Source organism: Camelus bactrianus, chromosome 13, assembly GCF_048773025.1.
Source record: "Camelus bactrianus isolate YW-2024 breed Bactrian camel chromosome 13, ASM4877302v1, whole genome shotgun sequence".
NCBI lineage: Eukaryota > Metazoa > Chordata > Mammalia > Artiodactyla > Camelidae > Camelus > Camelus bactrianus.
This window is the reverse complement of record NC_133551.1, coordinates 26,635,256-26,660,237: the sequence shown is the minus strand read 5'-3', so window position 1 is coordinate 26,660,237 and position 24,982 is coordinate 26,635,256. Positions and strand designations below refer to the sequence as shown.

The 24,982-nt window shown below is 37.6% G+C and overlaps 1 protein-coding gene across 11 annotated transcripts in view; it reads right to left on the bottom strand.

The window, feature by feature from the left end:
* Positions 1-24,982, bottom strand: part of PTGER3 (prostaglandin E receptor 3) — a 120,171-nt gene that overhangs the window by 80,178 nt on the left and 15,011 nt on the right. For 9 of the 11 annotated variants that reach the window (XR_006727822.2, XM_074376247.1, XM_074376246.1 and 6 more), the window contains exon 2: positions 7,024-7,203. Coding sequence is in view for 10 of the 11 variants with exons in the window: in XM_074376247.1 (XP_074232348.1) it covers positions 7,024-7,203 (180 nt within the window). In the remaining variant the exon portion in view is untranslated. Of the gene's footprint in view, positions 1-943; positions 1,596-2,657; positions 5,280-7,023; positions 7,204-24,982 lie in introns of those variants that run through there. The other 2 variants (XM_010963412.3, XM_045522995.2) reach the window with 2 other exon arrangements.

Here is a 24,982-nt window from a genome sequence, read left to right as displayed (position 1 = left end):
GGTATGCTTAGCATATGATAGATACACAACAAATATACGTTGAAGAAAAGAAAAAGCCTGGAGGACTGACTTGGATTCTGAGTATCTACCCTCCAAATCAGATTTACTCAAGACTGTTCTGGGTGATCACAACAGCCCCCCGACCCCGGGATATCTAAGGATGTTGGACTCCCTGTCCTCCAAGCACACAAAACTGGACGACGTCTCATTTCATGGCATGTACGGTCACCAGCACTGTGGTGGATGTTTCTGGCCCACCAGGAGATAGCCATAATGATGTTTACCTCAAATTCTACAAAGATTGTAGAGATCGAAAGAGCTGGCCAGGGGTCTGCCGCAGAGATCTCCCTAAACGCCTTTTCTTAGGAGGTGGGAGGGCAAGCTCGACATGCTGCATTTAATGAGCTTGGCTTTGCAGTCTGTCCTTATACTACAGAACTTCTCCCTTCACTGAAGAGGGGAGAAGTAGAGTGAGCTGAATGCGCATACGAGGCAGGGTAGTGGGGGAGCCCAACATTCATCTCTACCAGTAATCAGCTCATCTCATCACCCGCGTACGAATCTGCCAAAGGGTCTGACTACAAGCAAGGGCAATCTTATGCAGCTTATACTAGAATCCACATGAAAGTGGAAGAACTAAATTTAGAATAATTTATAAATGTGCTTTTGAGTTAAAAACAAAAATCTGGGATTTTGACATGAATAGGTATCATGCTGAAAAGCACCTCTCAAATTTATAGCAAATCATGGTAAGTTGTACAGTACGTGATTATGGAACATAAACCAAAATGATTTACGGGTTACAGATAAAAGGATGCTCTTGCATTACATTGTGCTTTTATTTTGATAAAGCACATCGAATAGGATTTCAGCAAAATACTTCATCCAACTATGAGTATAACATTCCTGACATGAGTTGGCAACAGGAAAGAAAGACAGGGACATTTCAGAACATTTAACTTTATTTTCCATTGACAAACACAACATAAATAACATACATTTATTAAATACACAGGCTAGCTATGACTTGAATGCTATTGAAATTCTGATGTACTTTTCATAGTCCCTTTTATTCTGTCTCCACCATATTGAAGACCACCCTTTAACACATACCAGAAGATATGCTTAAATATACTTAAGGTAACTCCCAAACAAAAGAATACCTTCTCACTTAACCAAGTGTGTGGGGATGGGATGTTAAGTGGGAGAGGTAGAGAAACGCATGCTTTCTACACTGAGCTTTACATTATTGACTGAAGTGCCAAGATTTTCAGTTATTACTTAGATACATTATGAAAATAACATATTCATTTGCCGTAAACAGATCAAGATAATCAGTGCCTATTTTTAATATGCTTGCTTAAAGAAATGTTCAACTTCTTGCTATCTGTGTAAAATCATTTGGTAAAAGAACAGGGACAAGGTAAAATATTTCATATATATGCAAGAGGACTGGGAAGAAAAAGTTTAGTAGTCAGTGATGACTTGAGTGAATTTAGCATAAATTCTTATAGAAAAGAACACCAGCCACTTCTAGCTTTGTCCTACTGATGCTCAAGTGGACAAAGATAAATGTGGCCCTTTTCTTCCTGCTTCTGTGAAATGGCCTAAGAGGATGAAGTATCTCAACAAGTAGGAAATATACAAGTTTTCCTTACTATCTTTCACATAAAAAACACTGAAGTGTATCAGTAGGTCATATGCCTTCTTCCCTGCTTAACTCTACAGCTTTGATTTCTACAGACACTGAAAACCGTAGAGAGAAACTGTTTTTAAATAACTATTAAAGTCTGGCGATTAGTGAGCTTTTGGCTTGAGTTTTTCACTTTAATTAAAAAGCCAAAGTATTCTTAATTCTAAAACTATTGACAAAGGAATCTGGGAGCTGCTCTAAATAGCTTTAGAGGTGGGATCACCTCCAAAATGCTCAAAAAGCCTGAAAAGCTGGGCTGTATCTGATGACCATCTCTTTCCTTCTTATATTCACTCCCATAATAAAATCATTTCATCCAAGCAGATTTATTAAAAAACAGACTCAGATCTTTTCATATATCAGAACATTAGCATATTAGAAATGGGAAACCATTCTCTCTCTTAAAAACAACCCAGTTTCATGACAAAAATGTTCTGACAAGAAAATGGAGATGGTGCACGATCTGGTGAATATACTAAAAGCTACTGAATTGGATACTTTAAAGAGGGAGGGTGGGTTTTATGATGAAGAGAATTATAACTCAATAAAGCTATTTTAAAAACTTTAAAAAAAAAACAACTTCACCAACAGTAAATATTTCCAATACTTTCTCTCCGTGAGAAAAATGCAAACAGGTTGGAGGCAAAGGGGCTGGGGGAACAGTCTCGTTCCTCCTGAAGGAGTATGTAACCCGGTAGATAGCTCAGGTGCTTGTGATTTGAAACTGATTGATGTAAACCTCCTGAGAATAAAACAATTTTCATTCTCAATCAAGATAATGTGTGATTTATATATGAATGAATATGCTGTATGTCTGACTGGGTTGCATTTCCAGAGAATCAAAATGTACTTGGCTTGCGGTATCATAGTCTAATGGCTTACAACTCAACTTGCATCAGTTATCAGCCTTTAAATAGAATCCTCATTTTAGGAATTATAAAACAGGGACCACACAAAATTAAAATTCTGTGCTCTTTCATTACTTAAAAGAGTAGAGAACAGGGGCAACTGAGAAAGGAAATGCAGCATGCTTTGAAGGTTATCTTTCCATCTGACTTAAAAGTTAATTGTCGACCACTTTTGGGAAAAAAAAAGGCTTAACTCGAGACTTGCTGAAGTCTTCACGGATATGCACAGCTTCCGTTCTCCCTTTGTCACTTTGAGAACAAAGTCACCTTGTGCTGCTCATTTTACTTTCTTCAGTTTCATTCAAGGTGGACTCAGTCCAAAAAAGGCATTCAGGGAAGGCATGTGAAAGATTTTACTTGAAAACTACAAATACGAATCATTATAAAATTGAAACCTTTCAGTTGAGGGTAATCCAAGGGGAAATGATCTTTCACATGAAATCAGTATCTATGTAAAGGATAGCAATACAATGCAGTTTTAATTTTTAAATTTTCCCTAATTGTTTCATGCTTCATATGTAATCACCAGCTGTCAGTCGTCTTAGAATTCTGAGCTGATAGCAGCATCTTAACAAATGCGCATGGAGTTTTAGATGAATCTTCACATTTTGTACATTGACTCTATCAATATCCTATGTTAGGAAACATCACAGATGTAGGCCACGTCTTCTCAGCTTTGTACTGTGACTTGGAAACCAGGCCTATGGATTCAGCCACAGTATTAAATATTCTTCATTTTAAAACTGATATAATCTCATTCATTGAACAATTGTGTTCATTTATTTAGACCTCAGTTTTGGCAGATTTGAGACATATGCAGTCACAAAATCAGCAATACACAAGCAGCTGTGAAGATCTGGCATGGTTGCTGACCTGAGCTTTTTACAGAGATAAATCATGAAAAGTTTAATTATTCTACACTACGCTTTTAATATATTTGTGGTAATAAACACTCTGCAGTCTCTCTGTGTCACTCATCTCCTAGTAACCTGTATATTTCAAGAGAAGCTTCTGGGGTTAAAGTGTGAAAATAAGTAGGTAATACATGTGCCTAAAATTTCAAAGAACAAATTTTTTCTGTTTTCCGTAGCTGACTTAATCTCAATACAAAAAAAAAAAAAAACTATGATTATTGACATGGTGAAGATTGAAAGCAGATCACTGACTTGGGGTCAAAACCAACAAAAACATATGGAGTATTAAATAAATAAAGGGCCTAATTCTAATACTATCAGAACACTGCCACGGACGGACCACCTTATTAAGGAACTGTCCTGTCAGAGTTTTTAGTTTGGCTATTAACTCAACGCCAGTGTTGCCGCAGGGTCTTCTACAGTTAACTTTTACATGAGTTTCCACAATTTTACGCCATACCATGGTCAAGAGGTCTTTAATATAATAAAGGAGCATTAAGTATGTATGTGCAGTTTTAAATTCACAGTCACTTAAATCTGGCATGACTAAACGCTTACGCTTACCTAAAGTGACTTGGTACACAGCATTAGGTAAATTTGGTAAATCTTGGGCTAACACATTTTGTTTCTTCAATTTAAAATATTTTAAAGATATCCACCATACTTACTTGATTTGAAAAGGAAACTGTTCTTATTGGATGACATGTCATCGTTCTCTTCTGTGCCACGACACAGCTGTGTAAATTCACCATTTGGAAAACAAGGACCGCTTTGTGAAGCCTACGAGAGCTGATTTTACGTGTGTTCCTACATCGCGTTCACTCACTTCTTTCTATTTGATTTCCTAGGCCTCTTTTTTTTTTTTTTCTTTAATCAATACGGGGAAGTTTTGGAATTGATGTAACTTATGTGTACGCTTCTTTCCTGCTGAGACACATACGTGGACAAGCTAAGCACATGAGAGTGAACTTAAAGGACCTTGGAAACATACTCTTCTGCAGCGACGTTAGTGTTCACTCTCTAACCATATCTAGGGCCTCTGAGCAACGTGTCTGAAATCTAACCTCTACTGTCATCCAAAAGCTGATCTCATCTAGGATGTATTTCTTTTCAGGTTTTCCATGTACTGACAAGTGGCTACCTAGACAACGAAACTCACACGCCATTACGTAAATCTTCCTTTTCTGCCTCCTTTTCAAGCTTGTTCAAAACCTGCCATCACCCATTCCTACCATGCACCCCTGGTCAGAAGTTTATTTTGTAGTTAAGCATGAGTTTTAGGCTGCTTTGTTGTCAGGTACTTCTGTGGCCCGAGGAAAGGTGATATTTCTTGGACGGTCATCTCCATTACCACTTGGGAGTAACAGCCTCTTAAATTATTAATGCAAATAAAGCACTTTGTTATGCAGCAATGTGACACTGCACATTTGAAGATAAATTTGTATTTCTGTAATTAAACAAGCAGACATCATTCATTTTATCAGCTGGATGGCCTGTAATGGCTTGAAGCACTTCAACCATACGGTGGTGCCCCACTGACGTGCACTTGGTTTTGGCAGATAATTAGTCGTTCATTCACTGAACAAACCCATTGAGCACTTTCTGTATTCCGAGTGCTCGGCGCTGGAAGAAATATCCCCGTCAAGCTCACACCACTTGAATCCACACTGCGTGCATGTCTATCTGATTGTAACCTAGGATCAGAGGACCACTCAAGAAGTAAAGCCTCTTCCATTATAAGGTCATTTAAGTGCAGTTTTTTTCCTGGAAAATAAAAGTATGTAGTTTTGGTTGCATTTTCCATGAAGTGACCTGTGGGATAATCCAATTCTATGGCACAGAGAGATTTCATAGTGGGGTTTTATCATTGGTTATTTATCATCATTTTTTTCCAAAACTGAGACGAGTAGAACCATCATGAATTACATAAGCACTCCCAGCACACCTTGCCTTCTCACTCAATTTGACATGGTCATTCAGACTGATTATTCCTGATTGGCCTAGGCTGGTATACATACTGATCTAATAATATTTTGTACCTCTTAAAATTAATTCTTCCCCAAATGCCTACTGAACACACACACAAATGTAGTTACTATAAAAAGAGCATAAATAAATCTCAAGTTTTTTAAAGCTAGGAAAGCAGGAAAGTAAAATGAAAATTAAAATCTTCATGAGAAAATGTTAATAAGTTTGCAAAATGAATGCTCTAGAGTATGAAGAACATTTTACATAGGTCTAATTTGTAAGATTGTTGTGTTTGTTGGGGAGATTTTTTTTAAGTTTAATTCTTGAAACTTAATGTAGAGACCTCCTTGTGCCAAAAAGATATCAAGTTTAACTCTCGAGGTTTGTATACATATAGACTATAAGAGAAACATTTAAGTAATAAATATTTAGAAAGAGCTACTTTGAGCAGAGGGCAGAGAAAGTGCTGTGAGGGGTTAATATTATTAATTTTCTTATCCTATAAATAGGCCAAACTATGCAAAGATGTTATGGAAGCTTCAAAATATTTATTGGCCTTAGAATGAGTTAGTACTTAAATATCCAAAGACTGAAAAGAATACTTTTGATGGAAAAAAATCAGGAAAGATTGTTAACCAGAGTACCTATATTTAGTGCTCAAATCAATCCTTCAATAGCATTTTGAAAAAATCATTTCACTGACTTTCAAGCACAGTTTCATGACTCTTCCCCAGGCTTGTAGGAGTTAAAAATGCAATTAAAAAATATTTTGCAGTTTGATAGTCACGAATTCTGTTATACTTGAAATAAATGGAATTGACTCTTATTCAGATGATGAGTAAACTTAATTACCAACCCAACCAAAACTAAAGTTTGTAAAGTTAGCAGCCAATTTATATATCAAGCAATATCTAAATAACATCAGTACCAATGAATATTATGGATACATTATACATCTTTTTATCCTAACTCAACTTTTTAAAAAATGTAAGGGGAATAAGAGTGACTCAGAGAGAGACAGAGAGAGAGAACAGAAGACCAAGGTCTTTGAGCAAAATCAAACTATTACCTTGTCTTCAGTGATCTGTGTTAAATTCCCCATGTACTCATTATACTGGAGTATTAACTATCCCCAGCCTGCCTCTACCACAAACCAAGATCACTTATTAAAAAAAAAAAGTTTTTCCCTCATAAATAATCACATATTCAGCTATAAGTGGCAGATAACCCAATACACTAGACTATTATTAATATATTTTCCTTTGTTTGTATTTCAGTACTTCTGGCACATAGGGGATTATCTATGCGTCTGAGACTATTTAGCCGTAAAGGAAAAATTCTACTTCAATGCATAATCAGTGGCATGCCAGGGATGCCTAAATTCACAGTAAGGTTTGGGGCTAGTTGATGCCAAAAGCTGTGAACATGCAAGTTGATTAAGTATTCTCTTTCATGCTTCTGTCTGTGATATTTCATTGGCTAATGAGATAGTCTGCACTTTCTGTCCATTATTAGCGCATCTGGAGATAGCATTTGCTACCTGGCAAAACTTCTGAAGAAGGATCTTTCTTAGCAGCAGATAAACCCAGGGATCCAAGATCTGGTTCAGCGAAGCCAGGCGAACGGCTATTAAGAAGAAGTTGCATTCTTCCTTCCTTCCTGTGTACGTCTTGCAGTGTTCAACTGATGTCTGATTGAAGATCATTTTCAACATCATTATCTAAGAAAAAGGGACAAATAATAATTCCAAAGATTAATAAGGTCATATGCATCTCCCCTACATAGTACTCTGCACATAGTTTACAATAAATTGGTTGTTGGATTGAAATGATTAATTCAAGCAACATTTATACTCATAGAACACAGCCCTGAAATATGTAAGATATTCCTATGGACTTTGCCAAATTTTTGCCAACATGATGCAGATTTTTTAAAAGTACATGTTCTCAGGCTCTTGGCCTTGGGATTTAAGAAGTTTGAAAATCACATATCTCATCTGTCTTGCTGTGTAAAACACCAGCAGGTTCACACCCAAATGAGAGCCAACACTTCACCAAAACCAAAACATATTTAGTCTTAAACTTCAGTAGTCGTAACTGAAAAAAAATCACTGAAGAAAAAAACAGAAGTAAGAAAGGGGAAAATAAGAATAAGAATAATAGAATATCACTGTCATCAGCATTTTTTGAATCCTTACAATTTGCCTGACACTGTGTCAAGTTCTTCATATGCATTTCATAAACAATATAAGATAAATGTTATTGCCATCTCCCTTTTACAATTGTAGAAACCAAAGTTTAATAATATAAACTGGCTGAGCTAGACTTAATCCCAGGTTCACTAACATATGACAGACAGCATTTTACTTTGTTTGTTTGCTTCTCTCCCTTGACTGTACACACACTAGAATGTAATAAATAAACTCAATGAATGCAGGATTTGGGACTATATATATTTTTTCCACACTGGTATATTCCCAGCAGATAGTATTCAATAAATATATGTGAATATGTGACGATATATGAATATAGTATATGACATATATCATACATAAGTATGCTTCTATTTGAATGAATACATATTTGTGATTTCCACAGAATAGGAAAAAAATGCAGATTCATATGCATCTGAAAAAATAGTCAAGCTCATTAATCACCAGAGAAATGCATATTATGACAAAGTAAGAAACCGTTTTATACCCACTAGTTTGACAGAAATAAAACGTGACTTTTCCAAATGTTACTGAGGTCGTGGAACAACATGGACTCTTACATACTGGTGAGAGTGGCAGCTGGAGCCGCCGCCTCGGAAAACCACCAGGCACTATCTTGCCTGCTACCTCCCACAAGGCCCGCTCCCAAGAATATACTGCCCTGAATTCCTGCACCAGAAGTTGTGTGTATGACTGTTCATTACAGCATCGTGCATAATGGCAGGTAAAGCAGGAACAACTCAAACCTGGGTTCACATTTGCAAGCAAAGAAAGGTGCTGACTTTATACTGGCTCCTAAATTGAAATATGGCTGGAGTAAAATGAGATGTTGGGCTATGTAATGATTTATATGGTGAAATGGTAATGATTTTTGATATCTTGTGTTAAGTAAAATCTATTATTAAAATTAACATCACTTGGAGGGGAGGGTATAGCTCAAGTGGTGGAGCACATGCTTAGGCTGCATGAGGTTCTGAGTTCAATCGCCAGTACCTCCTCTAAGCATAAATAAATAAATAAACCTAATTAACTCCCCTACTCCCACCAGAAAAATTAACATCACTTGTTTCTTGTTACTTTTTTGAAAATGACACTACTAGAAAATTTTGAATTATATATGTGGTTTGCATTTGTAGCTCAAAGTACATTTCTGTTGACCTCAAAGTGTCTCTTAAGGCCCACATTTATTTGGCTGTTCTGTCCTCAGGTCACATATCCCAAATTGAAGAGGTCCCAATATCCCTGAGTCTCCAAAATACCCAAACCACAAACCTACAGCCCCAATAATGGTACTTTCGTCCTTACACAGTCACTGGCTTAACATGTCAGAGTCACGTTTGAATCCTTCTTTTGCCTCGTCCTCTGCAATGCCGTTTGCTCTTGTTCCAGCCTCATCCTAGCTCAGCTCCTCTCTCTCATCTGAATTACAGTAGTAACAGACACCCCGATGGTGCGGATAGATGTCGGCACAACACAGATTCCGCATCCTAAATCTCAGTTCTGATTAAATTCTCACCAGCTATAAAACATTAACTCAGTCTTTCTGGACAGAGTTGAGTCACAGGTGATTCTTAAACCAATCCCTGGCCAAGGAAATGGAAATTTCCAGCTTTGCCTTATAGGACAAATCCATTCCCTGGGGCTTACCCCATGGTCCTTGACCAAAGAACCGCCTAGTACCCAAACAAAATGATGGCTCCATAAACAAATAAGAAAAGAAAAATAGGTAGGCATATACCATGACTATAATTTCTTTCAAAGATAATTTTATTCCAGATTTCAATAAAAGGAAAAAACAGATGGACAAATAAGTGAATGTTTAGCAAAGCATTATCTATTCTAGTGAGAAACTGCAAACAAATCTCTAGTATCAGGGGTGAAGCTTAATAAAATACAGTCTGTTTGCATAATAATACATATAAGAATTAAGTGAAAAGAACAGAATGTAAGATAGTATCATGTATATAAAATTATATTGTTACAAAAATTAAATTATGTAAAATACATAGACTTGTGGAAGGCAATGGGATTACTACTATGAAACAATTATTAAATTATTTAAAAATTTTTATGTGTATAAAAACATTTCAAACAACTTAGGAAATTCTTTTGTTTAAAGGAAGTTGCTGGTTATTACCTTCATTAATAAATGTTAATTATTATACACCAAGTTTATTTAAAACAAATATATCTACATTAGTATCTTCTGATGCTGGCTCATAGTCCTGTGAACTGAACACCACTTTCCACTGTGGTAGGCAGAACGGTCCCCCAAAGACATCCTCATCCCAGTCCTTGGAACCTGTGAATATGTTAATACATAAGGCAAAAAGGACTTTGCAAAACATGTGATTAATGTCAAGGGCTTTGAGTTGAATTATTTGGGTGGGCTCAATATAATCATATGGGTCCTTAAAATCTGAGAAACTTTCCAGCTGTGGTCAGAGGGAGATGTGTTTATAGAAGAATGGTTGGAGAGGAATTATAGTATGATTATACTAATTAATGTATTATAGATGACCTCTCAGAATTGAAAAAAGCAAGGAAATGAGTCTGATTCTTCTTCAGAGCTTCCAGAAAGTAATGCAGCCCTGTGGACTCCTTGATATGAGCCCAGGTAAGACCCGTGTCAGACTTCTAACCTACAGAACTGTGAGAGAAATGTATACCGCTTTAGGCCACCAAGTCTGCAACAACTTGTTAAAGAGCTACCCTAAAAAACTAGCATGTGTACAGAGCAAGCTCTCAATAATGTTGAAAGGGGGTGGAGAGGTGTGGGTATGAAAACTAATCATTCTCTCTCACAGATAAAACATCCTGGCAAGTTTGCTCACCTTCATTCACTTGCTTAAGAAACTTTCTTTTTTTAACATAAATAAAGCAAAAGTAAACTTCACCCTAACTCCTATCTAAATTATCTCAATTTCTAAATTTGCAATATATAAAAATGAATTCCTGTTACTCTAGTGACATTAATTGGATCTCAGTGTGTTTGACTAAAATGTATGCAACTAGATTTTCTTTTTTTGTTGTTTTTTGTTTTATTTATTTATTTGTTTTAACTGAAGTATAGTCAGTTTACAATGTTGTGACAATTTCTGAGGTCCAGCATGATGCTTCAGTCATACGTAGACATACATATCATACATATATTCGTTTTCATATTTTTAAAACTGTATTTTCAATTCAGTGGCCTTTGAGAAAAACATGTGCCTGGTGTTCTTCTGTCTTCTTTTCGTAAGCTACTGGCTTTAGCTCTTTCAGCCCCTCACCTCATCCAATAATTACTCACCATCTTCCAGGAAGTGTTCTGAGCCTCGTTTAGAATGATTTAAAACCTCAAGTTACATTGTCATGTTCTTTTATAAATTCCTCTGACTTTTTACAATCAGGAAAATTCACAAAATTACTTACTAAAATGAGATTTCAGTCATTTTACACAATCTTCCTTGATTATTTTAAAATTAATATTTATGAGGCTAATGATTTAATATTATTTTTACTAGCCTAATACAGGTTTCATATGCCTTCCATTGGTTAGTCCACTGTAATTGCCTGTCATTTCCTATTGACACTGCAGTGATTATGAAATTACGAAACCAAGCTCTGTAAGCAATAGCTGGCACATGGGGAGAGACACTCGAGCTTTTCCCAGAACCCATGAGATGTGCAACATGAAGATAATTGGAATTAGAAGCAGTGGGCATGATACTTCCATTTCTAAATGGCAGCAGGGATGGAAGTAGAGCTCCTAATTCCCTCTCTAATTTTGAACATAAATGCAAGTTAGCATCCTTAGAAAAAGCGAGGAAATAAGTCTCCGATTCTCCTTCAGAGCTTCCAGAAGGAAATGCAGTCCTGTGGACACCTTGATGTGAGGTGTCCTAAATTAGACTTCCTTCCATTTAAGGAGCTAAACAGTGATTACAATTTTTGTAAATGTTTTTTAAATGATCAGACTTTAAAAGAAAACCTTTGGCATCAATACGTAGATTTCTGGTAAGTTAATTATTCCTATTGGTCCCATTCTACTCCTTATACAAAAGAGAAGGGACCAACATAACCCATGGTGCTTGGCCACCACAGAGGCTATTTTTTAGCAAACACATGTATATTCTGCACAATTGCTCCTGCTAAACAGCCTCATATAATGATCTGGTCAAGGGAGCAGTGGGACCAGCTGAGGTTCAACAGAACTGCACTCATCTGCCAGCATCTTCCCCAGGCTCCATGTGACTCTCTCAGACCTCCTGCCTCTGCCCTGGAGATCAGCAAGAATAGAGAGCTCTTTCTGTATCCCTGATGGCCAGGAACACAACCACATCAGTAACCCCTAAATTCTCCATCTCCCGCTAGGGCCAAGGGCAATTACTTTTCGCCATCCTAAAGGGAAAAAAATGATTTGTCCCTTCCCCAGTGATAATGATCTTTCAAATGTACAAAATAGTAACCAAGGAGACTGTTTTTAATATTCTGCATTTGGATTTTATTTTACTGTGGTAGGATTTATAACTACACATTTAAAAACCTTCAGTATTTACTTCCTGTTTTGAAAGTGCCTTGGGTTATAGGCTACATATATCTATGGAAGATTCTAAATGAGGAAACTCAAAAAAATTAATTTGTGGGGAGGGAATACAATTTTTACTTTGCCTTAGGCTTCATTATGTGGCTTTTCTGCATTTCCAGTTTATTCCTAATGTAAGTGTGTACGAGAACTTTCCTCACAGCCAAGCTTTATCTATGAAGTTCTGTTTTCCGTAATCCCTTGTCAGACTATTGGGGAATAACCTGCTCTCCTGGTAAGTCCCTGCATAGTTTGATAAATGTACTACATTGTAATACACTCAAACCAGCCTTGGCTCTTTAAGCCACTTAATTACATAATTTGAAAGACTTTCATGGGAAGAAGTCTCTGTAGATTTAAGAAATAATTGTACACCTTCTGGTCCAATTACAACTCTGTTCTCAGGTTGCCGAATCATCTCAGCATTCTAGACTCTGTTTCAGAAGCTTCTCTTGCCTAACCTAATCTGAAAACTTTGGAAATAAATAGTTCATACACATTTAAAAAGTTGCTAGAAGTTGCATTATTTCATCTTTACTATTATGCCATGTTATTAAATGTTTCAAAACAACAGTGGACTAAGAACCAGAAGTAAATCCTCCCGCTGGCTCTACCGCCATTTATGACTCTCTGTGCTTTATTAAATTCACTTGTAAACCATGGCACTGGACTGGATAGTTTACATACACTTCTGTGGCTAACTTTTTTCTGATGAATTCTGGGGCAAACTGGAAAATGGATAAGGATTTCAATTAAAAAAGAAAAGAAACCCAAAGGTGAAAGACTTGGAGCAAAAGACAAAACTCCTCCCCAGGAAAACCCCAAATGTGTCTTTTGGTAAATGGAAGAGAGAAAAACTACAATGTTAGAAAGTGAACAGTGTAAGAGGCCAAAAGACGAGATTCATGAAGCTTTAGGGGGAGGTATTTTAGAAGCTGCAGACAGGCAAACACTAGAGTTAAACACAAAATTAAAACAAAAATGTTTTAAAACAAAACAAAGTTAAAAACAAAAAAGGCAAACACAAAATCAAGAGTTAAAGACCTGCCATAAATCTGACTCAGTTCTGCTTCTAGTTTGGGGACTAGTTACCTAACTGGATCTTTATTTCTCCCTTCTCCAAAACGTGATTAATACATGCTTACTGAATGTCTTCTTCATCTAGTAATGTAGCTGAGAAAATTACAATGAGAAGGATAATTAGCACCTGCAATTTACACAGCCTACCTCTGCCCAAGCCCCAGGCCACTGCACTATTGCACAGGATTCCAGAACAGAAGGCTTGGAGGTTCAGAGACAGAACAGGGGATGCTTAGGGCAGTGCAAGGAAATGAATGTATTATCTATTCCTTACATTTCTACCTACTAGAATCATTTAAAAAGAAAAACCCTCACATTTTCATTTTAAAATATTTGCTATTGCAGAATTATTACCCAGTCACTACAAGAAGAGCTCAAAATTGTAAAGCCTGCCACCACATTATTCTGTACCTTAGTACTCTCTCCTTTCAGCTAGTATGAATAGTAAAAACCTGGGTGGCTCAGTATAGCTCAGTACATATGTTATGTCTAGATAAATATTTATCTTTCTATTGAAATAGTCAAAAATGTTACTAACTAAGTAAATATTCAAATTCTGGCTGAATGGGGGAAGGTAAAATCTACTTTAAAAATATTCCTTCCATGAATTATAGATGACGGGTTAGCCTTGTGATACACATGTCAGAAGGGGTATATTTATTGTATTTCAAACTTTTATATCTCAAGAGAAAGTCTAGGCAATATGCCTCTGTCAAGGTTTAAAGGACATTGATCTTTGAAAATGTTTAGAGTTAAGATAGATTTTTTTTCCCCTGCCAAAATATAGTTTCATTTAAAGCCAAAATGCTCAATCCTACTATCTTTCACTCAGAGAACCACAGTATTAGTGGCAATTAAGAGCAGCTAAATGGCTAAGTAAGGGATCAGAGATGTGGACCAAGTTTTGTGTGCAGGGATATTCTCCTCGATATAAAAGAAAATTAGAAAAAATTAAATGGTCAACAAAAGGACACTACTCAACTTACAGAACATCGATCAATATACATAATATATAGCATACAATATGCATAATATATATGCATTCCAATCCTGCCATTTAAAGTCATGTTTTTGAAGAATATTTAATTGCATGGAGAAATGTTCAGGGTATGAAAAGTGAAAACAAATGTTTATTACATAGTATAATCCAATTAAAAAAAACCTCTCTGTGTGAATATATAGAAAAATACTAGAAGCACTTCCTTCTAAGTAGGAATTAGGGAGATTTCTATTTCCTTCTCTGTTTTTCATTTCCAAATTCCAAATTCTCCACAACAAATGTGTTATTTTTACACTTAGAAAAGAAGCATTAATATTAGAGTACTTGAAAACTTTTGTGTTAAAAATAACCCATTAAACGATTTCCTGGTAAAATGTTAGTGTCACAGTCCATCCTAGAACCATCATGTGGTCATTTTAGCTTGAATTACTAGGTAGTTGATGTGTGCATAATTTAACGACGAATAAGTGAACAGTCTGACACTCCACAATGGGTCAAAACATTTCACTTAGTAGACAAATTCATTATAGCTTATTAAAGGGAATATGATATTTAGTGGTAAGTCACTGGCCTCTGTGATTCACGCACAGTGCAGCCATGACACGTAGAAGAACCCCCTCCTGCACCACGGTAAGTGCACAATGCAGGCTAATGATTGTGGTTCTAACCTGATATGATGACTTCTTATTTAACTTTGTTTTACATCAAAATGAAACTCTTTTTTGGATCTATGCGGAAGGGACTTCACCTCATAAGGGGATCCAAATAGATACGTCTTGTACTTGTGAAGGGCAATGGGCACATTGGGATCTCTTGTGAAATTCATGGCCTCCAACCTCCTTATCTCATTCCCTAGGTAACTCATTTTTCTCTTCTCTTTCATTCACCACCGTGAGCATTTCACACATTTTCCGCTGTCCTAATTCACATCACAGAAAAAAAACCAAGCTGTTCAGGGGCCTCTCACTTTCTTAGGACTAAGTTCAGCACCTGCAGCTATCCATTCTTTCCTCTTGTTCAAACAGAAGAGGTGTCTCATCTCCTAGCCACGGCTAACCCTCTCTCTGTGCCCTGGATCCTATCCATAAGGAATCTCAGAGGCCTTATTTTCTCAATCATCTCTTTCCTCTTTTATCTTTAACTTTTGGGTTTTTCCCACTGTCATTTTAACATACCTAAGTTCCTCCTACCCTGAAATAATAAAACCTTCTGTGGAATTCTCACCTTCCTACACATACTGCTCCAGAAGTTACAGCTGAACTTCTCCAAAGAGTTGTCTCTCCTCTTTATCTTCAAATGTATCCCTAAACCTGCTATAGCCTGACTTCAGTGCCCACAAATCCTCAGGCAGGCTATTCCCAAGACAGCCAGCAAGGTTTTGAAATCCAATGGACACTTACTGTCTTTCTTGAAACATTCTCTTCCCTAAGATTCAAGTTGCCAAATATTCTGGCTGCCATTTCTCAAATATTCCCAAATACTCAAATTGTCATTTGTTCTGATTTTCTTCCTAATTTTCCTGGTACCTCTCCGAGTGCTCCTGTGCAGTCTCCTTCATGGCTCCTGTATCCGTCCTGAAATTGTTAGCATTTTTCAGTCCTAGCTCATATAATGGGAGGCAACCTCTATGCATAAACTCATCGGGTGACCTCTTCTACCCCGATGACTTCAAAACCCTTCTATGTGCCTGCCGTACGCTGTACCTCTTCTCTGAGTTCCAGATTGACTGATTCAGCTGCCTAAAGCACAGCTCTGCCTGAATGTTTCACAGCAAATTCAGCAGTTTAAGCTGAAATCAGTATCTTCTTCAAAGCTGCTTCTCCACTAATCTTCCCCATTTCAGTAAACCCAGTTCCTTAAAACAGAAACTTAAGAGGTATTTCTTGGCTTATCTTGATTTATTGCTCTCTGCCTAGCTGCTTCTCTCCCCATTCCACTTCCTTAGTCATATTCCTTACATCCAATCAATCACAAATTCTCCAATTAACGCCCTAGTAGTTTTCACTCTGTTACTTCTTTCAGTCCCTCTCCCACTGACCCTAAATTCAGATCACCATCATCGCTTGTCTAAACTACCCAGTAGTCTATTACATGATTTGTTAGCCTCCATTCTGGGCTCCTCCTTGCTGCTTACAAAGGATGCTTTTGAAATGAAAATTTGGCTGTGTTATTCTACTTTGAAAAGTTTTTCAACAGCTTTTCATTGCCCTGAGTATACAGTCTAAACCCTTTAAATGGACATTGATGGCGCGTCATCACTTGGCCCCTGCAGAGCTCTCTAGCCTAAATTCTCACCAGTCCTTACTCTCACATCTGAATTCCAATCACTTTGAACTTCTTTGAAAGTTTCAGTTCTTCTTGCTTCTAGACTTTTATAAATGTGGATCCCTACATCTCATAACTCACATCCCCCTCTTCTTTACTTGACTAATTCCAACTTATTTTTTTGTGTAGACTTGAAACATCAATTTATATGATGTCTCCCCTGCCAAAAGCCTAGTAAATAATTCTTAATATGGACTCCCAAAATTCTACCTTTATCACTCCTTCACATTCTGTATGATTGCTTGTTTCAATTGTCAGTCTCTCTCAAAAGACGAAAATTGTTATAAGAATAGGGGTTATTTCTATTCTTTTAGGCATATATCAGGATAGGCCTAGTCCAGAATATATTATGTTGTAGATTTATAAATAAAGTTTAATTACAAATGCATGAATAATAAGAGTACAGTGTATCTTACCCATTTGTGGGTAACAGATTTTAGAGTTTTCACTTAATGAAAAAATTTACTAATATTTATCCCTATTCAAGACTCTTTTTTTTTCTGTCTATTATTATAATTAGCCAAGATGAAAGCTTCAACTTAGGTACTAATGGACTTTAAGCACACCTTATCACTCATGATTTTAAGTACAATGTTCATAGCTACAGCAGTAACCTGGAAGAGGCTGGAGAGTTGGGTTATAAAACCAAAAGGAGAAGCAAATATTTAGAATAAAACAGAAGTATGGCCAACATGGCAGAATAGGAAGACCCTGAACTCACCTCCTCCAACAGACACACCAAAATTACCACTATTTACAGAGCAGCTATCTATGACAACTACCTGAAGACTAGCAGGAAAGATTTTCCGCAATTAAAAATAAAGAAGGAACCACAACGAGATCAGTAGGAGGGTGGAGATGTAGTACAGTCAAGGCTCAGATCCCTGGGTAGGTGACCCACAAACAGGAGGATAATTACAGTTACAGAGGTTCTCCCCAAAGATCGAGGGACTGAAGTCTCATACTGGGCGCCTTAGCCCCGAGGTCCTGTGCCAGGAAAACAAGCCCCCAGATATCTGGCTTTGAAGGTCGGCAGGGGTTGGGTACGGGAGAACTAGAAGAACTCTTAAAGGGTGCATGCAAAATATCACGGTCTCCAAGACACAGCCCAGGGGCAATAGTTTGGAAGAAGCCTGAGTCAAGCTCACTGGCTGATCCTGGAGAGCCTCTTAGAGAGGCAGGTGGCAACTGAGACACTTCCTGGGGACACAAATTCAGGTGGCAGCCATTTTAAAGCTCATCCCACCATGAGGACACTGGTGCTGGAAAGCACCATTCTGGCGTCCTCCCTCTTCCTATTAGTGCCAGGAGATTACCTGCCCACCAGTGGGTTGGCACCCAACCCTGAGCACACTCCACAGTCAACTGTGCCAGGACCCAGTCCCATCACCAGCAGTTCGGCAGCACCTGGGTGTCGGAGCCAGTCCTGCCCACCAGCGCACTTACAGTAGGAGGCCCCCCACAACAGAAGGGCCCAGGTAGCCCACACAGGGGCACTCCAAGAGCACAAAGCTCTGGTGAGCAGGAGGGAGTGTGCTGCTGGGCCCAACTGGACATCTCCTACATAAGGCCACTTCTCCAAGGTCAGGAAATGTAACTGACTTGCCTAATACTCAGAAATCAGCACAGAGATCTGGGCAAAATGAGGAGGCAGAGGAATATGTTCTAAACAAAGGAACAAGATAAAAACCTTAGGAAAATAAACTAAACAGAGTGGAGATAAGCAAATTGCTTGTAAAGAGTTCAAGGTAATGATCATAAAGATATTCAAGAACTTCAGGAGATGAATGGATGAACACAGTCAGGATTTTAACAAAGAATTAGAAAATATAAAGAAGAACCAAACAGCCCTGAAGAATACAAGAACTGAAATAAAAAATACACTAAAAAGGATCAACATTAGATTAGATGGTACAGAAGAACAGATCAGAAGACAAAGTAGTAGAAATCACTCAAGCTGAACAGAAAAAGGAAAAAAAGAATTTTAAAAAGTGAGGATAGTTTAAGAGACCTCTAGGACAACATCACACATCCTAACATTCCCACTATAAAGTTCCAAGGAGAAAGCGAAAGAGACAGAGAACTCATTTAAAGAGATAATAGCTGAAAACCTCCCTAAACTGGGAAAGGAAACAAACATTCAGGTCCAGGAAACACACAGTCTCAAACAACATAAACTCAGAGGTCCATACCAAGACACATTACAATTAAAATGGCAAAAATTAAAGCTAAGGAGACAGACATAGAAAATAAACTTTGGTTACCAAAGGGGAAAGGGTTGGGTGAGGGGAGAGATAAGTTAGGAGTTTGGGATTAGCAAATACACATTACTATATATAAAATAGATAAACCACAAGGACCTACTGTACAGCACAGGGAACTATACTCAATACCTTGTAATAACCTATAATGGAAAAGAATCTGAAAAGGAATTTATATATTTGTATGGATGTATATAACTGAATCACTTTGCGGTACACCTGAAACTAATACAACATTGTAAATCAACTACACTTCAATAAAAACTTTTTTAAAATAAATTTTAAAAAAGGGAAAATAAAGGTAAAAGTAGGTAAAGAAAAGCATCCAGTTACGTACAAGGAAACTCCCATAAGAGTATCAGCTGATTTTTTGGCAGAAAATTTGCAGGGAGTGGCATGATATAATCAAAATGATGAGAGGAAGAAACCTGCAACCAAGAATACTTCACCATGAAAGGCCATCATTCAGATCTGAAGAAGAGATAAAGAGTATTACAGATAAGCAAAAGCTAAAAGAGTTCAGCACCACTAAACTGGCTTTACAAGAAATGTGAAAAGGACTTCTCTAAGCAGAAAAGGCAAAAAAACAATTAGAAAAATGAAAATTACAAAAGGAAAAATCTCACTGGTAAGGGCAAACATGCAGTAAAAGCAGATCAGACACCTGAAAAGCTAGCAGAAAGGTTAAAAGGCAAAAATAGTAAAATCATCGACACCCACAATAAGTCGCTAAGGTATACACAAAGCAAAAGGATGTAAACTATGATGTCAGAGACATTAAGTGGTAGACAGCAGTAAAAGTACAAGGTTGTTAAAATGTGTTGGAATTTAAGAGATCATCAACTTAAAATCATCATATATACATATTTATAAATTTCATGGTAATCACAAACCAAAAACCTCTAATAGATACACACACACAGAGAAAAGAATCTAAACATACACTAAAGATAGTTATCACATAACAATGGAAGAGAGCAAAGGAAGGGAAAAAGAGAACTACAAAAATGACCAGCAAACAATTAACAAAATGGCAGTAAGAAAATGCCTACGAGTAACTGCTGTAAATGTAAATGGACTAAATGCTCCAATCACAAGATACCCCGAGCAGCTGAATAAATAACAAAAACAAGACCCATAACAAGAACCACTTCAGATCTAAAGACACACAGACTGAAAGTGAGGGGACAGGAAAAGGTATCCCATCCAAAGGGAAATAGAAAGAAACGTGGGGTAGCAATACTCATAAAAGGCCAAATAGATTTTAAAACAAAGACTGTAACAAGAGGCACAGAAGGACAGTACATAATGATAAAGGGAGCAATTCAACATGAAGATATAACAATCAGAAGTATGTTCACACCCAACATAAGAGCACCTACATACATAAAGCATATATTAACAAACATAAAGGGGATATTGACAGTAACACAGTAATAGTCGGCGGCTTCAACATCCACTTATATCAATGGACAGATTAGCTGGGCTGAAGAGTAATAAGGAAACATTGCCTTTAAATGGAACATTATACTAGATTGACTTAATAGATATGCATATATAGAGAGAGAACATTCCATCTAGAAGCAGCAGAATACATATTCTTTTCAGGTACACATGGAGCAATCTTCAGGATAGATCCTATGCTAGCCACAAAACAAGTCTCAATAAATTTAGGAAAACTGAAATCATATCAAGCATCTTTTCTGACCACAACAGAATGAGACTGGAAATCAAATAAAAGAAAAAAGCTGCAAAAAAACACAAACACGTGGAGGCTAAACAACATGCTACTAAACATCCAATAGGCCACTGAAGAATCAAAGGGAAAATCAGAATGCCTGCAGGCACATGAAAATGGAAACCCAGCAGTCCAACATCGGTGAGACACGGTCAAAGCAGCTCTAAGAAGGAAGTGTACAGTGATACCAGATGACCTCAGGAAACAAACAAAACCTGAAACAATCTAAACTTACACCTAAAAGAGCTAGAAAAAGAAAAAGACTCAAACTCAAAATTAAAGATTAAAGCAGAAATCAATGAAATAAAGACTGAAAAACAATAGAAGACAGACTCAGATACAGAGAACAAACAGGTAGTTGCCAGAAGAGGGGCGGATAGGGAACGCAAAATAGGTGAAGGGAATTAAGAGCTACAAATCTCCAGTTATACAATAAACAGTCACGGAGGTGGAATGTGCAGCATAGGAAATATGCTCAATAATACTATAATAACTTTGTATGGGACACATGGTTGGTAATGCATGCAAATGTCAAGTCGTTTTGCAGTACACTGGAAACTAACAATATTGTGTGTCAACTATATTTCAAAAAAAAAAATCAGATTTTTCCATTAAAAACCCAGGGATAAAAACCACATTGAATCTATAAGAAAGGAAGCATTTCCGTTGCATATTTATTTAATAACATATTTTTCAAAAATATAGTTCAAGACAAAAACACAATAAGACATGCATATCAACACAGTCTTTAATAAGAAAACTTACTATCAAATTTATAATATATAGCAGTGCAAAAGCCCTTTTATGATTATAAAGGTGTTACATATGATTCTAGTGCTCCTTGCTTGTAGAGTTCTTGCCCACAAATATGATAGTGTATTTTATGCCTATATCAGAATAAGTATTTTAAATGCCCCTCAGAGTCTAACAGATAACACATCGATTAACAGTTTAATTTACTTGCAAAATCTCCTGCCAATCAATGTTAAGTTCTAGTCAATATTAGCATAGGAGCATCCTGACATGATATTAATCTGTTTTCTTTTTTCCAACACAAAACACTCCCTCATAAACTTTACCAGCTTTCTTTATAGTTAGCTCTCCTTCTGTTGACTGTAAATAGGGACTAAGTAATTGTGCAATGCCAGATCCACAACTTGAGGGGAGAAAAGTGTCACACGGTGGCATCACTTTTTGTTTGATGTTAAGAACATTCTGTGATTTCCTGATCATGACAGGAAGCTCAACCTCCAAGGTCTCAACTTTTTAAAAGAGAAATGTGTTAACCTGGTTTAACTTGCACTTTTACTGCTTGGCTTTTGTGAAGGGGGAAAGCTGCAACCAAACATTTCTGGTGACTCCCTCTTTAGGTTCCCAAGCAGCAGCACAGGAGACACTGATTACTGAGCAAACCTTACCTTCTAGGTTTGCTGTGTTAACAGATGTGGAGGTATACTGTAACCAGACTTGTAGTAAGTACTATGTAAGTATTAATTGTTATTATTCTTGGTATTATGATTTATCAGATGTTAAGTATAATAAAAGGAAGCATAGAAGATCCCCTCACTGTCCCCTCCTACCTGGTACGTGAATTTCAATTAGGAACAATGTGGCTATGTCACACCACAGAATGGTAATTTGCCACGCAGAAACACAGGCTCCTTTTTAACCCTATCATCCATTAAGATCTATGTAGCAGCCTTGTAATACATCTTCACAACCACTCTTTCCTTTCAGGCACTACGGAAGTAGAGGGCAGGTGAACACCCTCAAGTGCCGTGTGACGTTTACACTACAAATGATAAACTTTATCTTTCAAAATGCTCTTCTGAAAACATCCTGCTTTCTATTGCCAGGAAATTAAACTTTACAAAATCATCTAAATTACGGTTAGCCCTTACAATTTTTTTAACCAGATTTGAGCAAAGTTTGAAAATTAAATTCGCATTACATGTAATGCAGGAATATGGAAACTTGTAACCTATTCGTCTTCTATGTTTCCATCCTTGGGCTGCTTTTGTCTCATCTGTTGATTTAGTTGGGTTCATACCATTTGGTCCAACAGCAAAGTAAATAATAGGAACCAGAATTAAGCAAATATGAGGAAGAAACCTATTTTTCCTGTGACTCAAATGCCAAACTTTTAAAAGGATTATAGGCGTCCATGGAAGATAAACAGATCCCAGCATCTGAATCCATTAGCTCCCTCTCTCCTTAACGTGAGTTCCAGGAGAGGAATTTTGATTGCAGTACTAAGACAGGATGGAAGGGGGCAGGGCACAGCCACTCAAGGAATGACAGCAATTTTTAACACCAAAATGGTGGAAGATTCAACTCCCAGTTGGCCTGAGGATTAAGCTGGCAGGAGGTTTGACTTCTAGTAGACCTTGAGCTTCATTATATGCTCACTGTAACAGCATGATCACTAACATGCCCCCAGGCACCACGGCAGCCCAAGGCTAACTGCAAAAGGCCAATGAATGGGCGGTGGCCCAGTTCCTGGGAATCCCAGCCCCTTCCCCAGGGCAGTTGGAATGGTCCCACCTGTAGGCGGGTGAAGCTACTGAGCCCATAAAAACTGGCAACACCACACCTAACCACCCCTTCTTCCCTCTCTCCCCTTTGGAGACAGCCCACACTCTGTCTATGGAGCGTGTACCTACTTTTACTTTAACCTGAGCACCCAACTCCCACACCTCTTTCCTTGCCTTTCTCTTGCCTTACACTCTATGCAGTGTGTAGCTCTCTAAATAAATCTACCTTCACTCAACGGTGGCTCGCACTTAAATTCTTTCCTGCGTGAAGCCAAGGACCCACACTTGGCGGGGCACGTCCCAGGGGCTCAACTGAGACCTGGAACACGGCCCTCCTCACGCCCCACATCCGTTTTCCTGCATTAGTACTAGTAGTGTCCTGGGGAAGATTTCATAAAATAAATAGGAATAATTTTGTAATTATCTTAGGGACTTTTGTTGATTTCATTTTAAAACCTATATTTGATGTAACTATTTTTAAGAACGGCTTTGCAGAAATTAGTGAATGGATATTACCGGGATTTGGGAATATACACTCCCCATTGAACCAGAACAGCTTTGTTTTTATCTGTTTCTCAAAAGATACTTATTGAAATAGTTTCCCCAGCTAAAACATTTGGAATAATACTGGTCTAATGAAGCTTTGTCTAAAAAAAAATAACTCAGGCCACAAATGTAAGCAACATGTATGCTTTTAAGTTTTATAGTAAGCATATTTTTTTAGAAAGTAAAAAGAAACATGTAGAATTTATTATAATATATATCAAACATTATTTTGACATAATCAATATAAAAATTATCAATGAGATATATTACATTCTTTTTGTACATAATCATCAAAATCTGACATGTATTTTATACTTTTATCTCAATTTGGAGTAATCACATTTCAAGTGTCCAACAACCACACGTGGCTTGTAGCTGCCATATTGGACAGTGCAGTCTAGGGCTTTATACTTTTTGACGGCCTATCACATATAATCTCTCAATTCAACTGCATAGGTATCATCACTGTAGTGGCCATATATTGGCTATCTACCCCACATCCATTCTCCCATCTCCCCTTCTCAACAGCACATCTATTTTCATTGGAGCCTGAGTGCTTCAGGGTTGACCCGATCCCTGTTACCGAAGTGTTTGTATCACGGATGATGATATGACCCCGTGCAAAGCAATGAGCTACAAGAGGACGTTTCCCAAGGACATCTGGGGACAGTTTCTTCACTTTTAGGAGAGAAAAACACAGCTTCTCTCTCCTGCTGGAGGTGAAATAGGAAGTATGTCCTAGCAACCATCCTACCACCCAAGGGGAGAAAGCCACAGACAGAACGAGGGCAACACCACACACCACAAAAGATGAGGCAAGCTTCAGTCCTTGATGACGATGCTGGGATTCTGGCTTCATCAAGTCTGAAGGCTGCCCCAACTCTGGGTCTGCAGTTATGCTTTTCTATTCTGAAGGCACCATATTACGCCATCGCCAGTAACCATCAAGGGCAATATAAATAAACTGAAACTTTTGAGCATCCTTTGATGCATTGTTTTCCCCTTTCTTTGTTCGTTTTACTGCTTCCTTATTGTTGCTAAAACTCTTCATTGTTTAATTGTGGTGCCCAGGGGACCTTCCCAAACATCCTTCTGTTTCTTTCTTTTTGGATGCGAGGGATTAGAGCAGCTGTTTTCCAGGGCTTCTACTCGCTGCTTCTACTTAACTTCCCTTTAACTTTACAAAACCAAGGCTGTGTCGCCCATCCTTGTCTATCCTAAATGTATTTTTCAGTC